The following is a 20016-nucleotide window of genomic DNA, read 5'->3' on the forward strand; positions in this document are numbered from 1 at the left end:
GCCTGGGATTATTGCAGACTCGAGACAAGAAACCGAGTGTTGATTAATGACAGCCTTGTTACTTTAAAGCCAGATATTAGGTGGTGCCCATGTGTTTTTGGCTAAAACTAAGCCAAAATCATTGGCTATAAATCATTGCCCAACACTTGTATATAAATTATGGTATACAGAGGAATTATGCTCATGCTCAACGTTCATATACATTTACTATTTGGCAGCAGGTTTGGACTTTTACTAGATTTTCAAGATGATTTTATTATTTCTCAATTGAAACTGAAGCATTTTAAGCAAAATGTGATTTTCTGCACTGGTGTTCAAGCATTTTGGACTAAGAATTTCTGCTTTAAGTAAAAAAAAATATGTGTTTCTTGTTTACTTTTTATTTTTACAATGTTTTTTTATTATTATTATTGCTGTGCTTTTGGCCTTCTGCTTGTGCCACAGATCTTTAATTTATGCTTAATAGTAGCTTATGTCACTTTCTTTGCCTTGTTCTTACTAATATAGTAATACCACTTTAACTTGGAGCACTTCCTAATATAAGGTTACTTAAAGCTAGTCCAGTGTCATAACAATTTTGAAAACTTTTCAATGATTTCTGTTCCATCATCTGAAATAAAAAAAAAATGTTCTTTCAAGAAAGTATCTGGTTTTACAGTAGAGACTCATCCATCCATCCATTCATTTTTAGAATCTGCTGGATCCCTTTCAGGGTCACAGGGGTGCTGGAGCCAATGCAGCTTCTGTTGGTTGAAGGTGGGGTAGACCCTGAACAAGTCACCAGTCTGTCGCAGGGCCACAACCAGACACTAGGGGCAATATAGAAACACCAATTGACTCATGAAGCATGTTCTTGGACCATGGGAGGAAGCCTAAATAAAACCCATGCATGGACGAGGAGAACATGCAAACTCCACACAGAAAGGTCCCAGTTGGGATTGGAACCAGTAAGGTGAGAGCTCCAACCACTGCGCCACCAAATCCATGCCTCAAGGGCCTCCTGCAGGTCTTTCAGAAACCCCGCCTTATGTACTGTTAATTTTCTAGATCAGGTGTGTTTAGTCAGTAAGGAGCTTCAATGGCAGGTTGGTTGAATGTAGGACACTGGCCTTTGTGGCCTGGATTTAGGCACCCTGTTCTAAGGTATAGTCACTATATACACATTTTAGCATATTTTATGTGATTTAATTCAATTGAATATTCTAATTTGATGGTTTTGACAGAATGCCTTTCTACGTTTATTGTGATGGTTTAAGTACTAAACCATGGAACTCAATTTTTAAGAAGAAAATTTCATTCAAATGACAAATGAAACACTTTTAAACTGAATAAGCCCGATAAAATACAGGGTTGTGTCAAGAAGGGCATCCGGGGTAAAACTCTCTGACAAACCACCTGTGTGAATCAGTAAAAAGCTGATTTGCTGTGACGAGTCCAGAAGGGATATGCTGGAAGGTGAACAACAAATTGAAAACAGAAAATGCTTTGTGTTAGCAAGCACTTGTTGCCATTCTGACATGAGTTCATTGAAAACATAAAAGCTCAACAACCAACCTCTGCAGTAAAGAAATTGGAGGAAATTTGCCCAAATATAAAGAGCATTACAATTTAAAGCAATCTTTTGTATTTTTTTTAGGTGAAATCTGTTTCTGTTTGGAACAATTCAAAATATGTTGAATAAAAATTCTACTTATGTTTAGTTTGAGTTCTTAATTTTGTCAAAACTTTTTGACATGGACCAATTCCATAACCCATCATCTAATAATAGGTACTTCACTTTCGAAGCACTGACAGAATGGCTTAAATAGTTTTACTTAATTTAAAGATAAAACCAAGAAAAATGGAAAATTATATATTTTTTCAAAGTCAAAGATCTTACCCATTGGGGAAAATGGACTGTAGTCACCATTTATCCTGATGTTTGTGGACTGTGGGTCTTTGTTTAGCTCAGCATTTTGAGTTGTTGGAAAAGAATAGATATTGATTATGGTGTTGCTAACCACATTATTACCACAAGATTTGGATCAGACACCACAAAGGGCCTTCCAGTCCGTTTTCTCTGAGCCTCTAGAAGGAGTCGATGTTTGGAATCACTGGCATGTAAGGCTGAATGTGTGCTGGGTGCTAACATTACACAAACTGGCCAACTGGCTCACATCTATTTCTATCGTCCCTTCACAGAAGAAGGAACACCAATTTTTGTCTAGATTATGGGTTTTGTATGTTTTTCTGGGAAGCTTCCTTGTATATGTAGAAGGAGTCGGAGCCACACAGCAGGAGGTTTTTGTGTTTTTGTAGGAGTGGAGGCTTGTATGAGTATTTTACCATTTTCTGTGTGCCATTATATGTTTGTAGAGTAGTTTGTGTTGTCTGTGTATGTGTGTATATAATTCACTGCAAGGTTCTGTGCTCTACCACACCACCCCATACTGGAGGGCTGTTTGTCCAAACTGAGCCAATGTTTGCACAGGGTTGTCACGATGACTAGGCTGACTGGCTTGCACAGAAACTCCTCGTCTGAAACACCAGACAGTCCTCAGGGATTTGCCTGAAATTCTAATTGTTGTCAAACACGTATTGAAGAAGAAGCAGATAAAACACTTCTAATTTATGTCTGCTGAGGTTTTTCAACAAAAAACGACATTATTTTTATGTGAAATTGTGCAGAAATTGATACGTCTGGGCTACGAAACGCATTTTTTTTGCATAAACATTACCGTACAACTCAATATGCCGAACTGGCCTGTGGGATGGTTTTTGTGTGGTGGTACTGAGTATCAATATAAGTCTTGATTATGTTTCCTTGTACTGTATCTTGTAGCTAAATCGTCGCAACTGGATTTAAAATTTTCTTCCTTGAAATGTTTTGCCACTCATCCAACTGACTAAAAGCCACTTGGATGAGTGGTCAGTTATGGGATTTAGAGGTAGAGCGGTCGACCTCTGATTGGAAGATTGCTGGTTCGGTTCCCACATTGTGTGCCCATGTGTTGAAATGTCCTTGGACAAGACACTGAACCCCACATTGCTCCTGGTGGTTATGGGTTGGTGCCAGTGTTCAGCAGTGGACCATCAGTGTGTGAATGTGTTGGTTATCTGTGACTGTAAAGCACTTTGGGCCTTCTAAAAAAGTAGTAAAGTGCTGTATAAGTATGCACCACTTACCATTTGACAATTCAAATCCAGTTGTCAGAATTTTTCAAGACAGCATCACATATGGATGAATGAGAACCTTCCTTTAGTCCTTGTGATTTGAATTTTCTACGGTGATTTCTAGGATTGACCTGATATTTTATTGGCCTTGCAGATGTTTCAGACCCAAGACTAACTGTATATACTGCAATTTTTGAACAGGGGAGGGGCATAATATAATGTCTGTCAATATAGATTAAAAAAAAAGAAAACACAATTTGCCTTAATGAAAGGGACTAGTAGCTATGTAGCTTTCTGTGACTTTTCTTTGGATCTACATAGGGCATATACTTAAAGGCCATTTGTTATGTTATGTATAGATAATATGAAGTCATTTTTTATAGAAATGATGGTCAGAGTCGTTTCACTCGCTGGGCTTTGGCGAGGTCCAGGTGTCGCAGACCTGCCATTTGTTTTCAGGCCATTAACTCAGAATGGAGAGCAGTATGGTGCCACTCAGTGGGACTGCTGCCCATAAGGCCCTTTTTGTCGAGTATTCATTATTTAATTCATGGTTCATTTCACAGCCATACACCATTTTTGCTATTTATTTATTTTCTGGTTTGAAGTTACCTACTAATTGATTTAGTCTTTGCATTTCTTGTGATACAAGCTCTCTGCTCTTTACTGAACCAAATGTATAACTGATAGATTCTTTGCATTTCAAATCTTGGGACTCGACTCTTTAAGGTGTATCCAAGCAGAAGTTTGCTGCAACAAACTTTTTAATTGTTTCATTTGGAATATATGCAATTCTGTAAGTAGAGCATGACTGGGGTTTAGAAGAATCGTGGTGACTCAGTGGTCATCAGTGATTGGCGACAATAGGGTTGGGGTTAATGTAGCGGAACCCTCTCTTTGCCTCCAGTGCCTGCTCTCCCTCCCCCCACGGGCACTTTGTCACCGACTCACCGGGGAAAAGAGAAGGGGGGGCTAACTTTTGAGTGACAGGTGGAAGGTGGGACTGGATTGGCTCCTGCAGAAAAAGATCTGTGGGTGTTTGGGAGCGGACAGCCAATGGTGCGGTCCCACAGCAGTTAGTAGAACAACAGCTCTGCAGTGGAGATGGAGAGCTCCCATGTGTGAGTGTGTGCGAGGAAGACGAGGGGTGACAAACACAAGACAAAGTTCAAGGATGGTGTAGGAAAAAATGAAAAAATAGGAGTTATGGGATTCTCTGAGGTGAGCTCCATGTGTAGACTTCCATAGTGTAGTGTCTTACCAAGCTCCTTGTGTGCACATCTGTTGGATTTTTGTCCTTTTTATGTAATCATTTAGATGAGGATATATATATAAGTGAATGTTGACTATTATTGGATTATTTTTTAGGATTGAGATGTTTTGTATATTATGAGTTAATCATGATGATTTTTAACAAATTTAACTTTTAAGTTGATTTCTATTGATATTTAAATAAATCTGTCAACACATTTAATACAAAGTATCACTGTTTTCCTAACATAATAATGAGATGTACAGTTTTTTTTTCATAAATGTTTAATATGCTTTCTCCTCTTTTCTCCTTAAAGTCCTCCAAGGCCGTGAGGGAGTGACCAGACTGCTTCTCTACTCCCTTCCACCTCCCCATTAATCCTCCCGCCAGCCCATCGTGGGGCCTGTTGCATTGGACACCATGCTGATTCAGTGGCTGTCCTGGTTGACCCTGTTGTGTCTGGATTGGACTCCAGGCAGCTGGGCTTTCACCACCACCCGAGCTCAGGGCCTCAGGGGTCGCATCCAGAGGGACCGCAGAAACATCCGACCAAATATCATCCTCATCATGACCGACGACCAAGATGTTGAGCTGGGTAAGGGGTGCCAAAGTTCCTGGAATTTTAATTTACTCACATTTTCTTATTTATATAGTCTTTTATACACTTTTCCCCTCATTCACTTGTTTTTTATTCTGCCTGTTTGCAATTAGAACCAGGATTTATATGGTCTCCATCATTACATTAAATATTAAAAACAGACCAAAAAGCAGACCGAAGTGGCCATCTGGTCTTTTTAGCCTCCGAATTATGGACTCCTTTCTTTAGAGTGAAGGTTTTAGAAAAGCATATAAATGAGTAAACTGAGCTAAAGCAACAGAATTTCTGTCAAATATTACTTTAAGGTCCTTCTCTGATGAAAGTCATGTTTTTGAGATTTAACATTTTTCTTATGAAAGAGAACATTTGTAATAAGAAATAATTTTGTTTTTGTATTTCCGAGTATATCTCCTTTTAAATCGCTGTCAATCAAACTGTCGCAGACTTCTTGATGTGACCACGGAAATCCAAACGACGGCTCATTTGACCGTTTACTCGACATTTATATATAGCAGCATTGATGATTTATGCTTGCGAGACACAGAGCTATGATTATCAGATCAGTGGCGGAACTGCTCAGCTCCAAAAGCCACGCCCCCTCAGAGGAGATTTCAGAAACAGAGGCTTCAGATCAGCATGAAAAAGGGTTTTTTAAGACATTTAGGCTGTGGGATTTTGATTAAAATCTTCATAATCATAATTAAGACACTACTAAGAACATTAAAAAAAATGTCATAGGGAGACTTTAAAAAATGAAGACAATTCCTACATTTGTTGAGTAAAATTGATTTTTAGCCGCTATTTTATGGACTAGTCATTTTTGTTCTTTTTCTTCCAGGCTCTCTACAGGTGATGAATAAAACTCGCAAGATTATGGAAGACGGCGGCATGACCTTCACCAACGCTTTCGTCACCACGCCCATGTGCTGCCCGTCACGGTCCTCCATGTTGACGGGGAAGTACGTCCACAACCACAACACATACACCAACAACGAGAACTGTTCTTCGCCATCCTGGCAAGCTCAGCATGAACCTCGCTCCTTCGCGGTCTACCTTAACAACACAGGCTACAGGACAGGTTGGTGAAATTTACATTCACTGGCAAGAACGCTAACTAGACTCTACAACCTTCATTACATGCAGAGCTTTAAAAAATCTGAAATGATGCATTTGTGCGTACTAAAAGTTACCCTCATTTTTATGTAGCTTTCTTTGGCAAATACCTCAATGAGTACAATGGAAGCTATATCCCTCCTGGGTGGCGCGAATGGGTCGGATTGGTCAAAAACTCCCGCTTCTATAATTACACCGTCTGCCGGAACGGCTACAAAGAGAAACACGGCGCAGACTATGCCAAGGTATGTACTCTCCTGATTTTTCATTTATTTACTTTACCTTTATGACTTAGTATGAGGACTTTGTTGGACAAATTGCAGGTTCCACTTTCTTTTAAACATAGGCAGGGAAGTTATTGCAGCACTGTGATCTGTCAGGACAATTAGAAGGAATGAAGTGGGATGAGGTGGTGTCTCCTTTTCCACGTCATCCTTCTTTTATGATGTGCCTTTCCTCAGTTTTCAGACAGTAAATCTGATGTTTCCTTATGAAAGCCTGAATTAGCTGTTATAAGTACAGTTGTGTTCTGTCTGTCTGTGATTTAACTGTTTCATTCTGCCTTACACTCCCCCCACAAAGAAAAAAAAAATCTGTAATGCCCCTATAAAACACAGAGGGAATTTTCATGGGGAACGAGTCAGTCTCAGGAGATGAACATTGTGGTTACCCTGTCACAACAGCCGCCTGCTGCGCCTCTGGACTGCAGCGGTCATCAATCTTCCACAAATGTTTTTGTAGGAGCTGTCAGTTTGTTTTCATGTCTTCATCTTCCCAGGTTTGCAGTCCTCAAATCAATAGGGAAGGGTTGGCTCGAAGATGGGCAAACAAATGTTTGGCCTGCCGCTATGCTGCCAACTTGGACTGAGGTGTAAAATTACCCACAAGCCGAAGCAAAAGTGTTGATGTGACATGAACTCGGTCAGTAGGTTGAGGTTTGAAACCAAATGGAGGAAATAGTTGCAATTTACTGCTAAAATCCATCACCTGCCATCGCTGAGAGAACTTCTCAGATTGAGAGAGGGTGCAGAGGATTTTCTCTGTCCTGGAAGAAAAGTTCATTTAAGGTAACGCTTCGGTTAAACACGCTTATATAAGAGATTTATTGTGAGGATATATATTTTTCTTATTAAAATTCCATGACACTAGAACAACAGCAATAAAAAAGCTTAGCTAACAAGCCAGATGTGATATGTTGACATCAGTGCTAATACCTCCTGATTAGTTCTCACGTCCAAATGATATAAAAAAAAAAAACTCAAACCATGAAAATGTTTAACTCCCTTATTTACTAACAAATTCCATTATACGGATGACACTGCTGTGCATGCTCAATGGGAAAAGTGATATTCATTTCCTCCATAACTATTTTATAGTGCTTGGCCAAGCATACCGCATGACAGTCACTTCCTTTTGACCTGCCAGAGCTCTTAGCACCATCAGCTCAGGTTTTAGGAGCTGGCAGCGCTTTGGCTTGCTCACAGAAGTGAATGTTCAGCTACAAAACTACTTAAAAAAGCCAAACCCAGTTTGACATTTTGGGAAAAGCACCCTTTTTTTCTAATTTTCAACCACTCCCTTCCTTTTATTGTTTGCCAATATACCAAACGGAAATCTGGGGTACAACCTACTCAACGTTTAAAAAAAGACACCAAGAACATATGTTGAAAACAATTCCACACCTTTCAGATTTTTGATGGAGTCTGGATCCGTTGAGTTCAGAGCACCCTGCGGCTCATATCTTCTGAGATTGTCCCTTTTTTTATTTTTTTCTGAGAGCAAGTCATAAAAATAAAGCAGGTTATGGTGAAAAGAGGACCAAAGTGAAGGGTGGAAGCTGTCAAAACAAAATACTAGAAGTAGGCGCCAAGCTTCTCTCACCGTCAAGTGGTGTCACATCTAATCGTACAGGGATTCACTGATGGGGCAGAAGCCTACATACTGTACACACGTGCACACGGACTCAATCACGCACGTTCATTCACACTCCCGCAGGCAGACTGCCAGCTGTTGACTTGACAGATTGGTACTGTAGTGCACTCAATGGCCCCACTTCATATCCCTACCGGCCCCCTCTTAATTTATTTGAATGAGTGGATGAGGAAAAGCTGCGTGTCACAGCAGCTGGACTCCAAATGACTTTTATCAAAGATTATGCTGTTTGGAATTTCTTTTCCTCATTCAGCTTTAAGCATGTTTGGATAATAATTGTAATTCCTTTGTTCTACAGGATTATTTCACAGATCTGATTACCAACGACAGCATTAACTTCTTCCGCATGTCAAAGAAGGTGTACCCCCACCGGCCTGTGATGATGGTCATCAGCCACGCCGCTCCTCATGGCCCGGAAGACTCAGCGCCGCAGTATGCCGACCACTTTCCGAATGCTTCACAGCACATGTGAGTAAAATTAAAGTTACAAGAGGGTATTCTAGCATCCTTCAACTCTTAAAGAGCCATATTGATTTCTCTATGACTAGAACTCAGATGAAGCCACAAAGTCTTGATTTGCATTTATGTTATTGTATCTATGATAAATATAAATTAAGTAGCTATTTTTTTGGACATCTCAGTCAGAAATGTTTAAATCGAATCAACTAAAATAATCCTTGAATTTGTTCAAAAATTGAAAGGGGTGTATATTGGCAAGAGTCTTATAAGATGCATGTTTTACAATACGATATGTATTGCGATATAGTTCAAGACTATACCAGAACAATTTTCAAGCAAATATTAATACGCCTTTAATTTTAATAAAATGGTAACATTTATTTTTTATAATGATCACAACATTAACCACTGCAACTGTATACTAATACTAGCAGCAACGTGACACAGAGTTTTGGTTTGGTACCAAGTAAAAACTAAGTAGTACTTAATTATATATTTAGTTTTGATTAGGCTTGCCTAACAAAAGGACAGTAGACCCACCCTTCAATCCACAGGGATGTCCTGCTGCTGAAAAACCGCAAAGGTTGACAACATGGCAAGCATGAAATCAAAAAGATTTATCATCCTGGAATAGCAGGGGCATGCTCTGAACAGACCGGGGTTGGCTTTTTGACGTTGATCCTTGCCAAAGCCCACATGGGCTTCCCACGGGTGTCATGTCTTCGGCCGAGGCAGCGCAGCGATCCAGAGGGTCGCTCCGCTGGCGCAGGGCCCTGTCGTCTCTCGGTGCAGCGCTTTCGCCTTGCCCTCCGCTAACTTTCTGCCCCACTTAACTTTCCCCTCCATTTCCTCCTCTGTTAATCTCCAAGTCTGTTACGGTGTTTACCTCTCCTTCTGTACTCGCCAGTGTCATCCCGGCGTGTTCCGCCCACTCCTTTCCTCATGTCCCCGCTTAATACGCGAAGGACTTCCTGACCCCGCTCGTATCAATCAGTACTTTCTGGCTGTGACTGCTGGGATGTGTGGAATGCATTGTGTGCATTGGAAGACCCTTTGTGACATTATTAATTTATTTTTAGCTGGAGCCTCTGAGGGAAGGTGGTGGGGGTTGAGGCCCACGGGTGGCTGCAAGGGTTGCCCAGTGATTGTGTTTAGGTGCAGTGTTTGTGTGTGCGGAGGTTACTATGGAAAGCACAGGTGGCCGGGTGGGTGCGTGTTTGTTTTTGGTGTTTGCTGCCTGTTTGTTTTCAATACAGATGAGGCGGAACCGTTTTTCCGCAGGTTTAAATGCTTTCTTTTACCAATATGACTATTGTTTGGGCTGTTCCAGCCTCAACTGGTTCACAAGGGTTTGGTTTTTTTAAGCTAATGTAGAGATCGTTCCTTCTATCTGCGTGCTTGAACTCTTTATCTTTGCAGTGGATGCTTTGCAAAGTGAGCATGCAGTGCATTCAGGGTTGAAAAAGCTGTGGAGTAGCGACTTCATAAATCCATGTCCTGTACATTCAACAGCAATGGAGGGGGGGTGATGCATTAACATTCCTCCATGAAGGTGTTTCAGATCTTAACCATCTGCTTTAAATACCTCAAATTTGATGTGGTTGCACAATTGCATGTCTTAGCTGCAAGGAATGATAATTTTAGTCATAACTCAACCCAATCGCTATAAAATACATAGTCGCTTATTTTCTCAAGCAGAACATTTTAGTTAGTTTATCGTCTAAAGAAAGTATCTGGGGTGAACAATGCTCCTGTAATCCATTGCTAAAAAACAAAAAGGCAAACCTATATGAGGCAGGTGGCAGGTGTGACCTCTCCAATGCACTGGCTTCTTTCCACTGACCTCTGCATTCCTGGTTCCCTGGTTCTCTGGGCCCCATACCATGGTGGCCCATTGCCCAGAGACAGGTCTCTTTATGGGGCTTATTAGACCGCCTGCTAAGTGGGTGAAGAGTTCACCTTTCTCACAAAGCATGCCTGAGGAGGAAAAGACAGAAGGCAACTGAGTGAAAGAGAGAAGCGTTCCTCTGAGCGGGCCTTCATTAAGTCTGTTAAGCTTTGATCTTGAAGATTCAAAAGTGAAACGTTTGGTCTAGAAAAGAAAAGAGACGTTTGGTGCAGAGAATGCATTTTGCAATGTTTTTAATTTTGTTGATTATTATTACATTTTCTTAATTGATGTTTGGATTAAAAAATCCAGTAAATTTTCACTTAATCTCCTAGTAAACATCTTAGTACATATCCATCCATCCGTCCATCCTCCCTTCTATCCATTTATTCGTTCGTCTATCCATCCATTCATCCATCCATCGCGGTCACAGGGCCTGACCACTGGCCACCTTCTCCAGATCCTCTGCGGGGACCTTGATGCATTACAAGGCCAGTTGGGAGACATGGTCTTCCCAGCATGTCCTGGGTCTTCCTAGGGGCCTTCATCCAGTGGGACATGCCTGGAACACCTCCCCAGGGAGGCATCCAGAAGGCATCCGGACCAGATGCACGAGCCACCTCAACTGGATCCCCTCGATGTGGAAGAGGCTCTACTCTGAACTCTCTCCGGGTGACCGAGCTTCTCACTCTATCTTTAACGGAGTCCCCAGCCACACTACTAAGGAAGCTCATTTCCGCCTCTTGTTCTTAGGACGTTGTTCTTTCGGTCATAATCTAGACCTCATGACCATAGGTGTGTACGGGAGCGATGATTGACCAGTAAATTGAGAGCTTTGCTTTCTGGTTCAGCTCAACAGACCGGTACAGCAACCACAACACCAGTCACATCCACCTGTTGATTTTTACGCTCCAATCTTCCCTCACTCGTGAACAAGACTCCAAGATACTTGAACTCTTCTATCTGGGGCAGGAAGACTCCACCCAGCCAGAAACTACGAACTTTCTTCAAATTATTTATCATTGAAAATGTCTTTGACCCCATGACTGCTCGGTTCAGAGGTTGTTGCAAACTTGACTTAGGGGCACATTATTTTTCATAAGAATATGTCAATCTTAAAGTGTCTGGACTAGAACCGAGAAACCAGTAGACTCTCACCTCTATGCGAGAGGAGAGGTGCCAAGGGTTCTGGCAGCGCAGCATTAAGATGTAGCTGTCAATAAACACATGCTGGATGTCAAACTGCAGAGAACGGTGGCACCTGTTGCTGAGCAGGAGTCTGTGAAAAGTTTCAGACAGGTGTGGACATCCCCAATGCATTTACTTAACATGTTCATCCTAAACCCATCTTTCTTTCCTGTTGTCTGTGTTACAGCACCCCCAGCTATAACTACGCCCCCAACATGGACAAGCACTGGATCATGCAGTACACGGGTCCCATGAAGCCAATCCACATGGAGTTCACCAACTTTCTACACCGGAAAAGACTGCAGACGCTGATGTCTGTGGACGACTCAGTGCAGAGGGCAAGTCTAATGATGGGTTTATTGAAAGCAGTCGTGGAGTCTGCTTTGCATCATCTCACTAAAGGCTCATTTGTGCAGATTCATGACATGCTGGCAGACACCGGAGAGCTGCAGAACACCTACATCATCTACACAGCAGATCATGGCTACCACATTGGACAGTTTGGGCTGGTCAAGGGGAAATCAATGCCTTATGATTTCGATATTAGAGTTCCATTCTTCCTAAGAGGACCCAACGTGGAACCAGGGACAGTGTAAGTTTACAAATTATTGTAGTTATGTGATCACAACATTGTTTCACAGGGTTTGATTGGTTTGTTTCAGAAACCCACATATGGTGCTCAACATCGACCTCGCTCCCACAATCCTCCACATTGCTGGGCTGGACACACCTCCAGACATGGATGGAAAGTCCATCCTGAAGCTGCTGGAACAAGACCGCACTGGGAACAGGTTTGTCTGCTATGCTGCGTTGTTTGTTTTTGGGGAAACAATATTTAATGCATGCGTGATAAAAGCAACAGTTCTCCTCATTACTGAACAAATGCTCATTTCCTAAGCAATGATTGCTTTTGATCCGGCTGAGCTCAAATTAGGGAAAATTTGGCCGATTCTTCTTCAGCTGAGACTTTAGCTGCAGGTCAGCGAGTTTTTCCACTTGCTTTATGCCTTTTTTAGTTTCTGCACACAACCAACATTGTTGAATTCAGTGAAAAACAAAATGTGGAACCTTTACAAAGCAACTTTTGCCGACAGAACTGCCAAAAAGTCTTCCAGAGGGACACAGAGAGCTGGGACAATTTGTTTCATGTTGAAGATCTCTTACACGTTTTCCTTGAACCCATGAGGTCTTGTGTTTGCTGTGATTAGCTTCCATGATCTTGGCAAGCGTTGTCCCCTGCATGCTGATGCGGATAAAACATATGACTTCTATAAACCTTTTCTTTCTTACCAGATTCAAACCCAACCGGAAACCCAAAGTCTGGAGAGACACATTCCTGGTGGAGCGAGGGTGAGCCGGTGTTCTTTATTCCTCGTCCATGTCACTGCCGGGCTTTGTGTGACACACAAACCTGATGAAACACTTCAGTGGACTTGAATAGTGTTCCATATTCAAACAATCCCAGACGTTCATCTGACTGACATTTCCTGACCGCAGTCTGCTGGGATGATGGAGGAAATCAGACTAAATACGACAGGCTGATTATGAGGGTTCACGCGCAGGGTGCTGACATGAGTCTAACCAGGTCACCGGATTATTTACTGGGAAAAATAGCTGTCTTTGTCTACCCTGGAGGTTTTTGCATACATTGAGCACGTTGTGATTGCTCCAGACTTAACACGGGATGTAATTTGGCAGGAACAGAGGGAAGATAGATTTCACAAAGTTAGCCAGACAGACATTCACAAAACAAGCACAGGCTTTCCTGGTTCAGGATGATGTTACCTGAGGCACAGCTGGAAGGCTTGCATTTAATTTACTCACGGGACGTGTCATCAGCCACTCTGCTGCAAACACTTTAGAGGGTTTTTTTTACAGCACACAGGTGCTTTGTCACAAATCCTGAAGTGTAACTTTTCTTACGCTGTGAGAAACATGTTGCAGTGAATAATGCATCAAGTCTGAAGCATTATGCTGGCAAAAAAATTAAATCTTTTCATCCATATTCAGTTCATAGTAGAGTTTTGTCTCCTCCACAGTAATTTGTCAGCAAGTGCATCAGCAGACGCGTCTTCAAGAATTTGAGAAGCTCTGGTGAGCTGTGCTGCCTCACACGCAGATCGGATTCCTGCCGGTTTGGAGCTGGTCTATGAGCTGCTTTCTGTGAATCAAAAGCCTGGCTGCTGCTTTCCGTGCAGTTCCCTCGCCGGTCATGTGATAGGCTCCGGGGTTTAATACCCCCAATTTGACCTTCCAGAACTACCTCAGAGATGTGAAATTACTGAGTGACAGCCGTGTTGTCGGAGTTTTTCATCATCCGGGGAGTGACAACAACTCTTCGCTCTGAAAATCAAGGACACCACATCAAAGCTGGCGTTGGCTGTTTCCTCTGCAGGGTAATGCAGAAATCAAGAAAAGGGAAATGACTTTCTTTCCTCCTGGCAGACGGCTTGTTCTGTGCCCTGTGGTTGTCATCATTCTGTCTTTGGATTATATTGTACACAGAGAACTGTGAGCTCAGGTCACTTTATCTTCCCAGTGAGTGGTTGAATGAGCATGAGAGCAAAACACCCGAACCTGCTGCATAAACAACAGTCATGATGTCAGACTTTTTTTTCCCCCCATTAAACTCAACTGCACCCCCCTACCTAAAGGAACTGCTGGATCTTTCTGATCATTTTGAGCAGGAGAAGGCTGGACACATTATTTGATCCATCACATACTTCTCAGCTTTTAAAAATACACTCCAGTGGAAATTGTGTTTCTGGTTTTTCGATGGAGGGCATTTATTAATAAAATTAAGCTTAAAATAGCATTTAGAAGTATTTTTGTATTCAGATCATGGATAATCAGGAGCAGATGAAAAATGCAGATTGAAAACAAAAAAAACATGACAAATAGATCCATGTACGTCTTCGTTTTCTTCATCCAAGCCAGCATCTGGCTCAAAACTGTACGTCTGGATAGTTCCAACATTGCTCGCCATTTTTGTTGCACTGTTAATGTTAGGTTTGGGATATGGAGGCGGGTTTAAGCTAGCTGGAGTGATAGCTGAGTTATGGGTGACGGGAAGGGGAGATGTGGTTGATCTGAGCCAGTAGCCCCGCCTACAACTCAAAGGTGAATTTTTAATGAACTACTGCCGAGTTGCAGAAACTATGTCTTAGACAACAACACAAGTTTTTGATGTTGGTTAAAAATGACGGAATCATGATTAAAAGTCACTTATAACATACAAGAGAAAGTATGTGAACCCTTTGCGAACACCTCAATTTCATTTTTTTGTCTTAATCGAAATCACATTGATGGGAAAAAAACAATCCTTGTTTAAATAACACCAATTTATGTTTTTACTAAATACAATTGTATGTCCAGTTTATAATTCCAAATGCTTCACATATCTTCTCCTGCAGCTGTAGATCAAAAAATGATCAAAGTGTTTTTTTTAAACATTGCTGCAGACATGTGTGTTTATAGGGGCTTATCTTTGAAAACTTTTACTTTAAATTGCCAATTTTATAAAATATTCGATTGTCATTGCATTTGTGCATTTATGTGCTTTTTTGTCGTTCTTCTTAAATGGTTCTGCAGATGAAATTGATGGATTTTATATTATTCTTAAATGCACTGGTGGAAATACAACATGTTTTTTTTTATTGTTCTGCTTTACAACCTCACTTTGTAACAACTTAAAATCATTTAAATGGTTTATCAGCCATTTGGACACAAGATCAGCAAGATTTCTATGGAGATTTTGCATTGAAGTTAAAATGATTTAATGTTGGGTTAATAAACATATATAACAATATTAGATCAAATCCTGCGACTCTCCAGTTTCTTGATCTATTTTACATTATGTGTTTTGCAGGAAGATTCTGAGGAAGAAGGAAGACTCCTTGAGTACTCAGCACACCAACAGCCTACCAAAGTACCAGAAGGTCATAGAAACCTGCCAGCTGGCTGAACTGCAAACACCATGTGAACAGCCGGGACAGGTAAAGCTAAGAGTAAAAAAACACTAGTCCACATCCACATGAAAATATACCACAAAAATTGGTGAACATCAGTTCCTCTCTGTTGATGTGACCTTCACGCTGCCTGTTGGAGAGTTCTGCAGAGCCACAAGTGAAGCAGCCATGTACAAGTGCATCGTTCGGTTTATAATGGCTCTCTTTTGCACTGTTTTTTTGTGCTCCATTAAATTGCGGGTACTTTCCTTTTCATCTGTGCCCATTAATTTTCTGGCAGACTAACAGCCAGATGGTACAGTGTGCGGCCTTGGAGCAGACAGGCCGGAGAAATACAAATTGCTACAAATTTCAGGTAGTGTTAAATGACAGAGGGGTTTCTAAGGGTCTGACTAATGCGGTCCAGATCCGTTTTATGACCGCATGAATGTGTGTATGCAGCAATCACTTGTTAGAGACAGAAATGGAGCCGCTTTGGTTGAGCACAGAGGTGCACTTGGAAGTGTGAGTCCAGTGTTTCCTTCTGATTTGAGAAAACTTGATCGTTTGTTCTGCTCCAAACACAATAAAACCAGGAATCAATAGTCATTTTTTAAACCTTCATTGATGGTTGCAAACAGTTTTGAAACTGTATTCTGCTTGTTCTGCTTTACGGGTTAAAGCTTAGAGTAGGATGGACAAAGGAAAATGATCAAGAAAGACGGCGATTGTTTTCATGCTTTAGTCACAATACGCTCCTCCAGAAGAAACACGATCTGACCTACAAGTCTTTGTTTGGACCTAAGTTCCCAGGCTTAGTCCTGTTCATCTGCAGCAGTCTATCAGTTCAGTTTATGCTGAAATAGAAGATGTATTTACACAAGCCAGTTGGTGACCTGGTGCAGCATCCGTTGGATAGTTAATCATCATCATTCTCCACGTTTATTGTTTTGCAGAAGTGGCACTGTGTTGAGGAAATCGCAGGAAAATTGAGGATCCAAAAGTGTAAAGATGGCTCCAAAGAAGGTACCGGCAAGAGGACCCGCAGCCTGAAGCCTGGCAGCAGCTATGACAACAGAGAGAAGGTCTGCGACTGCGAGGACACTTTGTACAAACCGTCCAGGATGGACCGGCGCTCCCACAGACAGTTATCTTCCTCAGGAGGCCAGCGTGAGTATCCCCGCCCCCATTTCTCCTTTGGAAATGACTCTTCATCGTTTAAACAACATTGAGAGGGCTTCATGATAATTCTTCCTTTGGCTTCGATTTATTTGGAAAGTAGACGTCTTTGTTTTATGTGTCAACACCATCTGAAAAACAGAAGTCTGTTCAAACTCTGTTTAATACAGGCTAAAGCAGATTTGTGTAAATAACTAAAATAAATAAAAGAAAAGCAAACATCCTGCAACATGTGGTGGACAAGGTTGTTTTTCTGAATGTTTTTGATGCCCTCTAGTGTAGCTTGGACAAAATGCGGCTGTAGCAGCTTTTAAACAAGAAATCCATTATGATCAAATTCTGGCTCAACATGATGTAACTTTTTATTACTTTTAACAGGTTACCGTCCTCGGTTTGTCCACACACGGCATGCTAGATCCCTCTCCGTGGAGTTCGAGGGTCAGATTTATGATATCGACCTGCAAGCGGATGACCCATCGTCCGTCCGCCGCCGTGTCATCTCCAAACGCCACTTCAACCCAGAGGACCTGGACTACGACGTGGAGTCGGACGACGGCTCAGAGGAAATGCTGGCAGATGACACAAATGCAGTGGGATACCCCAACTCTGTCAAAGTTACCCACAAGTAAGAAAAGACGTGATGTTTTTGGTTTTTTAAGGGTTTTTAGAGCAGAGTTTCACTTTTTGGAGGGTATTTTTCAGATGCTACATCTTGATGAATGACAGCGTTCACTGTGAGAGAGAGATCTACCAATCTTCTAAAGCCTGGAAAGATCACAAGAGCTACGTGGATCAAGAGGTAAACATCAGAATCTGTTCAAATTCTCATGTTTTTTAAAACCACTCCCATGAAAGTGGTGTTTTTAACATGTTCTGATTGCATTTTTTTATGATGTATATAAAAGAAAGTTAGGATTAATAATCGGATTTCTGAGTATGTCCTTGTTCAAATCATGGTGATTTAGAAGCAGACAAAAAATGCCATTGGTAGAAACTTTTAGCACAAATATATCTATGTATGTCTTTGTTTTCCTTGTTCGAGCTGGCGACTGGCTTTAAACTATAGCTGGATACCCGTCATATTGCTCGCCATTTTTGTTGCACCGTTAATGCTAGCCTATGGTTGTGAAAGGCTAGCAGGAGAGAGTGTAAACAAAGGCATGATGGGAAATGGAAATCCGCCTACAACTCGGGGGTGAATTTCCAATGAAACCATGTCCCAGAAAACAACACCTTTTTAAAAATTATACCTAAAAACGCCATGATTATAATTATAAATTCACTAGGAGCGCTTTTTACAATAGATCAAAAGATGATTAGAGTGGGACTTTAACCAAAACCTCAATAAAGGAAATTTTTTTTGTCAGATCGAGGCACTTCAAGACAAAATCAAGAACCTCCGAGAGGTCAAAGGTCACTTGAAGAGGACACGACCTGACAAGTGTGACTGTGGAAAAGGGTAAGCTTCCACCTCTACCTCCATCTTAAATAAATCTTTTACACTTTAATTTTCTACTTTGTTTTAGGGTTTTAATTGAGTTAAGATCCATTTGGTTTTCTTTACTTTCCTACTTTTTTCTCCCCTCTTGAAATCAGTTACTACAATAAAGGACTCAGAAAGAACACTGACAGACTGAAGGGCAGGCCTGATCAGCTCCACCCGTTCAAGTGAGTTCCTCCTAAAGGATGGAGCTCTAACGACTCCATCTGTAGCTGATTACTGGTAACTGTTCAACCATAACTGTACAAGAGTGTAACTGTGACTTCAGACGCGATGGAGAGCGTAAAGTGGTGGGTAGCCTTAGGCCACATGTGATCCAGAACATTTGATTGAACGTTTCGGTTCCCTGAGTGAAAGTTAAATGTCAAAGGAGAAATTTGGTTTGTGTGGAAGCGACCCGTTTGTAGTTAATTAAGCCGGAGTGGCTGCTCCCAGAGGTGGGAGTCATCCAGAAAAAGCTGGGTGTAGTAATCGCTTAAACATAAAAGTAAACATTGTGTCATAATCTGACGTGGATGAGGCTTTCTGGAAGTTCCCTCCGTCGTCATCCATCTTTGTGGTCGCTGGCACCGAAGAGGCTTGGGGGCTGAGGTCATATTTGCTTCCTACTTCATCTTGGCAGGGAGGCCGTTCAGGAGAGCGACGGGAAAGCCCAGCTGTACAACGAAATCCGCAGGAGGAAGAAGGAGAGGAAGGAGAAGAAACGACAGAGGAAAGGAGACGACTGCAGCCTGCCGGGCCTCACTTGCTTCACACATAATAACGACCACTGGCAGACCCCTCCCTTCTGGACATGTGTGTACATTTCATTTAAGCTCTCCGTCACCATTATGGCAGATGTGCTTTTATGTGCTTACACCATTCCTGCTGTTTTGCTCACTTGCTGCAAGAAAAGATCCAGACTGACAATAATGACTGTTTATTTTTTCCTAGTGGGTGGATTCTGTGCATGCACCAGCTCCAACAACAACACCTACTGGTGCCTGCGAACAATCAACGAGACCCACAACACGCTCTTCTGCGAGTTTTCTACTGGATTCTTGGAGTACTTTGACCTCAACAGCGACCCCTATCAGGTGAGTGCGGAACTGTGCTGCATATTCTTGTTTTTTTTTTGCTACATAACATGTTTATTAGGGGTGCGTATTGACAAGAGTCGGGTAATACGATATGTATCGCGATACGTATTGCGATATATCAGCAATACAACAACTTTTTCTCCCACACGGAAGTAAACACATAATTCACCGCTCATCGCCATGACGTTGGCCTTTTTTCAGCTTCTCAAAGAAGCTCATTGTGGTGCCCTGCCAACTAGCCATCGGGGGTCTAGGTGGAAAACAAAGGAAGATGCTGATCCACGTTTGCGCATAAATAATTATTTATCGTCTTGTCAACATTTTAATGTGATACAAATATCGCCAAAATGAAATATTGTGATATATTGCTAAATTTTCCCTGTCACTCCTAGTGTTTATGTCAAGTTTTAGTTTGTTATTCATAGTTTATAAAAGTTCCTAAAGCTTTTGAGAAATTTAGAAAGTTGAGGAGAAAATGCATCTTTTCCTAAAAGAAAACAATCCAACATTCCACTAATGTATCTCAGGATAATCTGATAATGTGAAGGTCTTAACCCATTGATGCCTATTAATGCAAATATGCATCAAACTTATTTATATCGTAATATGCCATTTTTTCCATATCACCCAGCACTGCAGTACACCTAAAATAAAGCTATTTAAACAGACTTTTGATCTATTTTTAAAATGTTCTTAGCGGTATTTTAATTATGTTGATGCTGTTTTT

At 41.5% G+C, this 20016-nt stretch overlaps 1 protein-coding gene across 6 annotated transcripts in view; it reads left to right on the top strand.

Annotated features, from left to right (window-relative positions):
• sulf1 (sulfatase 1) overlaps window positions 1-20016 on the top strand; it is a 62457-nt gene that overhangs the window by 38064 nt on the left and 4377 nt on the right. For 5 of the 6 annotated variants that reach the window (XM_024279960.2, XM_024279964.2, XM_024279962.2 and 2 more), the window contains 16 exons: window positions 4722-5000; window positions 5842-6081; window positions 6210-6361; window positions 8347-8516; window positions 11771-11921; window positions 12000-12175; window positions 12246-12374; window positions 12877-12933; window positions 15452-15578; window positions 16487-16700; window positions 17088-17334; window positions 17412-17508; window positions 18077-18168; window positions 18306-18377; window positions 18833-19005; window positions 19144-19286. In XM_024279960.2, the coding sequence (XP_024135728.1) occupies window positions 4826-5000; window positions 5842-6081; window positions 6210-6361; window positions 8347-8516; window positions 11771-11921; window positions 12000-12175; window positions 12246-12374; window positions 12877-12933; window positions 15452-15578; window positions 16487-16700; window positions 17088-17334; window positions 17412-17508; window positions 18077-18168; window positions 18306-18377; window positions 18833-19005; window positions 19144-19286 (2415 nt within the window). In that variant the 5' untranslated portion in view covers window positions 4722-4825. Of the gene's footprint in view, window positions 1-4353; window positions 4375-4721; window positions 5001-5841; window positions 6082-6209; window positions 6362-8346; window positions 8517-11770; window positions 11922-11999; window positions 12176-12245; window positions 12375-12876; window positions 12934-15451; window positions 15579-16486; window positions 16701-17087; window positions 17335-17411; window positions 17509-18076; window positions 18169-18305; window positions 18378-18832; window positions 19006-19143; window positions 19287-20016 lie in introns of those variants that run through there. The other variant, XM_024279963.2, reaches the window with a different exon arrangement.

The sequence above is a fragment of the Oryzias melastigma genome, linkage group LG20 (genome assembly GCF_002922805.2).
Source record: "Oryzias melastigma strain HK-1 linkage group LG20, ASM292280v2, whole genome shotgun sequence".
Taxonomy (NCBI): domain Eukaryota; kingdom Metazoa; phylum Chordata; class Actinopteri; order Beloniformes; family Adrianichthyidae; genus Oryzias; species Oryzias melastigma.